The following is a 4,256-nucleotide window of genomic DNA, read 5'->3' as shown; positions in this document are numbered from 1 at the left end:
CTAATCGCAATCTACTCCAACACATAGAGACATCACTGTAGCCTAAATACATGTAGGATTTCACCAACAAAGGCATGTGCTCTGCACATGGCTACCAACGGCCTAGCTCTAGGCATTTTGAGTCATCCACCTTCTGTCATATCCAACTTTTCTTCTCCAATCCTCTCCCATTCAAAACATTGAATCAGACACCCAAGAGTTAAACTCATGGGGTCATCCCATAGCTGAGGATCTCTTTGTATGGTCCACACATTCACCAATAACCTCGTGCAACTCGACATTCATAACCTGCCACTTTACAGTCTTCTGATGCGACATGAGGGACCAACAATGGTGTTGCGGGTACATCCGCAACGTTTCAGAGACATTATTTGGAAGATAAGAAAGATTGGCGATGGCTGATTCTTCAATAAGCTTGTCGAAACCAAATTTATTGTTGATTTCATCTCTCGCCTTTTTTAGTACATCCGGATGGTTCAATAGGCTTGACAATGCCCATTCCAATGTTACCGCTGATGTATCAGTGCCCGTCACTATAAGAGACTGTACATTGCACGCATAGACGGTGTGGTTACTAAATAAAATTGAACAATGACTAAATAAATTGACTAATGAACTAAAAATGGTTACTTACGATTATATTTCCTTTAACGGTTTGGTCCGTGTAGTACTCAGGTTGAGATTCTTGCAGAGAAAGCAAGTGATCGATCATCGCGTTATCCTTTTTCTCTTTTCCCGCTCGCTTCACATCGACCAGTCCTTGGAAGAACCACTACAAGAAAACATGTAATTACCGACTACAAAAACAGCCACTATACAGTCGCAAACTACCTAGTAGGGACTGATTGGCGACTGACGTCCTTAGTCGCTAAACAGAGCGTCGCTAAATTAATCAGTCGCTAAAGAGTCGACACGGAGATACTATTTGGCCACCAATAGTTTTGGTTGTTGTTCCCTCGACGAACAGTCGCTAAAAGTGGCGACAAACTTGCAACGCTTTAGCGACTGATTTGGTTACTCATTTGCGATTGTTTTGGTGACTATTTTACGACTGTTTAATTATTGATTTATCAGGTTTTTTTTTAAAAAAAATCTGGTAAAATTGAATTATTTGATTTTGTAATACCAAAATTGATTATGTAAACTATAACTAAAATATAGCAAACATGAAATTAAACAAAGACATAAGTTTCAACATACATAAGTTCTAGAAAACATCCAAACAACCATTCATAAGTTGTACAAGCAGTTTCAACATACATAAGTACAACAATTACAAAAGTTTTTAAGGTCATGAGGGAAGGAGGGATAGTGAAGGAACCAAACTTTGAACATCAGCAGGGTCGGGGTCATTGGTTTGAGACTCGAGGAAGGCGACATAGTTTGGGTTAGTCTTGAGGAAGCTCACCAAGCGTTTGATCTCTGCTTGTTGCTCAAATGCAACTCGTAAAGCCTCAACTGCAACCCGTGAAGCCTCAGCTTCACGCTCTGCTTGTAGAGCTGCTTGTTACTCTAATTGGCGGTTAGCTTCTTCAAGCTGTTGTTGCAGGCTTGTGAAAGAAGAAGAGTTTCTAGAGAACTTCCGCTTCCCGTTGATGTAACTCCCTAGGCTTCCAATTCCAAAGTATGTTCCTCTATCGCTTATGAAAGTAGACTGCATAACAAAACAGAGAGAAAAAGTTAACATAATTACTTAACAATGAATAACTTAATAGCTTATTAGAAAGAAGCAAATTACCTGAAGAAAGAGCTCATCATCCTCCTCATGTGATAGCTCTGATCGACGTGAAGTACCATCAAAAGACTCGTCATTATCAAGAGCAGCCAACTTAGCTTCCCTTTTTTTCGTATATGTCTCATGAACTGCGTGTGCTTTCTTATCGACAAAAGTACCATCCTTTTTGGTATGAGTCTTGAAGAAAATTTTAGGAATAGTTGGAGGTCTTCCCAATTTCACTTCCTGAAATGGTAGACAATGAAAAGGTGAGGAACCATCCTGTTTTAACTTATTAAACAATGAAAAGGTAAAGAAGTAACTCACCATCTCCTGTTTGATTTGTAAGTAAGACTTCGTCCCTGATACATGTTTGTGAGGACCAAGATCATTACGGTCAGACATTCGAGCTGCTGAAGTGGTTTCACTCTTTGCTATGGCTTCTTCTGTGTCCCAATAGTCACACATTTCCTTCCAAAGAGTACTCTCAATCCAAGTCGGTTTTGCTTGATCTCGATGACCTGCTGCCTTGGAAACCATGTCTTTCATACGGCATTGACAAAGGGTGTAGAACTTTTCTTGAACCATACCGGTAAGCGAGCGATCCCAGGTGTGTGTTTTCTACAAAGAGAGACAAGTGTTAGTGATCAAAAAACCAAAAAAAAACGAGAAATACAGAAGTCAAATTGAAAGGAGTAGAAATTTACCGCGAATTCCAAGAAGTAATTTTCTCAAGTAATTTTCTCTTCTTTGATTAGAAACACAACCCCAACTGTAATATAGCGCATCAAAATTGGTTGTAAACAGTTTTGTAATGTTTCGGATAATTTTTTAGTTGTCCTTACCTAACTTTCAAACACAGACAAATCGAAAGTAAAAATGCTAAAATATAATCAAACACAAACACAAGTGGTTCGAAACACAAACAAGCCTAAAAATTCTAAGAATTGCAATCAAAATTCTAATCAAACACAAACACAAGATGTTCCAAACACAAACAAACCTAAAAATCCTAATTCTAATCAACTAAGAAGTAACTCACCAAGTGGTCCCATGCTCTAAACTGGGAGAGAGGACGGTAGTATACAACTCACGGCCTGCCTGGACAAGCATGTCATGTAAAGCAGAAAGTACATCAGCTGGGAGATTTGATTGCCTTAGTCTCAAATTATCCTCAGAATCAGCTTCGTCTTCTTCTTCTTCCTCATGTGAGTTTTGCTCTTGAGAACTATGATGCGATGCAGAGGCTATTCGAGGTTGAGTAGAGGGTCAAGGATGATTTGAGACTAGTTGAGCAGACTGTCGATGTTGATTCAAGACTTGAGGAGACCTTCGAGGATGATTCGTGACTGAATGATGAGGAGACTCTCGAAGTTGACTCGATAATTCTGGTGGATTCGTCGCAGAAGCGAGGGGTTGAGGAAAAGGACGTCTGCTTAGAGTTACGTTGGAAGGGGATGCTCCTGAAAAGGATGTCTGCTTGGAGTTCTGGAACATATTTGTCGGAGGTGGATAGTCCCTGTACATAGGTGTAGGTCTCACTGGAGACTGGAGGATTGGGACAAGAATTCCCTGAGAATCAGTGTCTGGATTATCATGGTTTGCCAGCGTGAAGGAATACTGGTGGGAAGATTAGCGGGTCTTCGATTTGCCGTTTGTGAGGTTTGATTTGAGGGGTTTCTTCTACCTCCTCCTCTTTTCTTTACTCCAACCATCAATATCGAGAGATACAAGGGTTTGTTGATTGAGAGCAATTGAGATCTACGGTTTTGAGGAATAAACAAAGAGAAATGATGAGATTAGGGGCTACGGTTTCTCGATTGAGAAGAGAACTGAGGGTTTGTCGAGTAAGAAGAGAAATTAGGAGATTAGGGTTAAGGAGAGAAATGAGAGATTAGGGGCTATGGTTTGTCGATTGAGAAGAGAAGTGAGGGATTATGGTTTGCTCGAGGAAGAAGATGAATGAGGAATTTGGGTTTTTGACGTTTTGTTACGGCCCAAATTTGGTTTAAGGCCCAAACTAAATAAACAAGTCGCTAAAGAGTAGCTCTTTAGTCGCAATATTTGGCGACTGTCAAATTAGTCTCCAAATTAGTCGCAAATTGGCGACTACACTGCGACATTATGCATCAGTCTCGAATTAGCGGCTATTCAGCGACTGTTTTATTTTAGTAGCCAATGAATAGCAAAACAATCTCAATGCAGTTGTTAAATTTAGCGATTGTGTTTTAAGTCGCAACTTGACAATTCTATGTTTTCTTGTAGTAAACTCATCAAGTCACAAGTAATTTTCTTTATCCGTGTCTCGACTTTTGTGATATATCTCAAAACCGGTAAATAATCAGCAACATTTCCCGCACCAAAAGAACTCACAGCCTCGACAATAAGCTGGCGGGCGTGTTTAGCCTCTAAACTGTCTTCGTAGTAACATTTTCCAGCCACCATTCTAGTGATGTTGAATGTTAAGTCAGATAACATTGATATCATCTCACCCTTGGCAAATTCCTGCAAAATTTATTACAATATATTCTTTATGTTCAAT

At 39.8% G+C, this 4,256-nt stretch overlaps 1 protein-coding gene across 1 annotated transcript; it reads right to left on the bottom strand.

The window, feature by feature from the left end:
• On the bottom strand, positions 214-2,302 carry LOC104704670 (cytochrome P450 82C4-like). The gene is made up of 3 exons (XM_010420718.1): positions 2,042-2,302; positions 635-772; positions 214-543 (listed from the first exon to the last, which is right to left on the bottom strand). The coding sequence occupies exons 1-3, from the start codon at positions 2,300-2,302 to the stop codon at positions 214-216; spliced, it is 729 nt and encodes a 242-aa protein (XP_010419020.1).

This window comes from Camelina sativa, chromosome 7, assembly GCF_000633955.1.
Source record: "Camelina sativa cultivar DH55 chromosome 7, Cs, whole genome shotgun sequence".
Lineage (NCBI taxonomy): Eukaryota > Viridiplantae > Streptophyta > Magnoliopsida > Brassicales > Brassicaceae > Camelina > Camelina sativa.
This window is presented reverse-complemented; position numbering and strand designations above follow the sequence as displayed.

Coding starts and splice junctions, on each gene's coding strand:
- LOC104704670 (XM_010420718.1), bottom strand. CDS start 2,302: ATGGTTCAAGAAAAGTTCTACACCCTTTGTCAATGCCGTATGAAAGAC. Junction 773..2,041: donor TACAAATCAAACAGGAGATG/GTGAGTTACTTC, acceptor GTTTTCTTGTAG/TGGTTCTTCCAAGGACTGGT. Junction 544..634: donor CCGTTAAAGGAAATATAATC/GTAAGTAACCAT, acceptor TGCAATGTACAG/TCTCTTATAGTGACGGGCAC.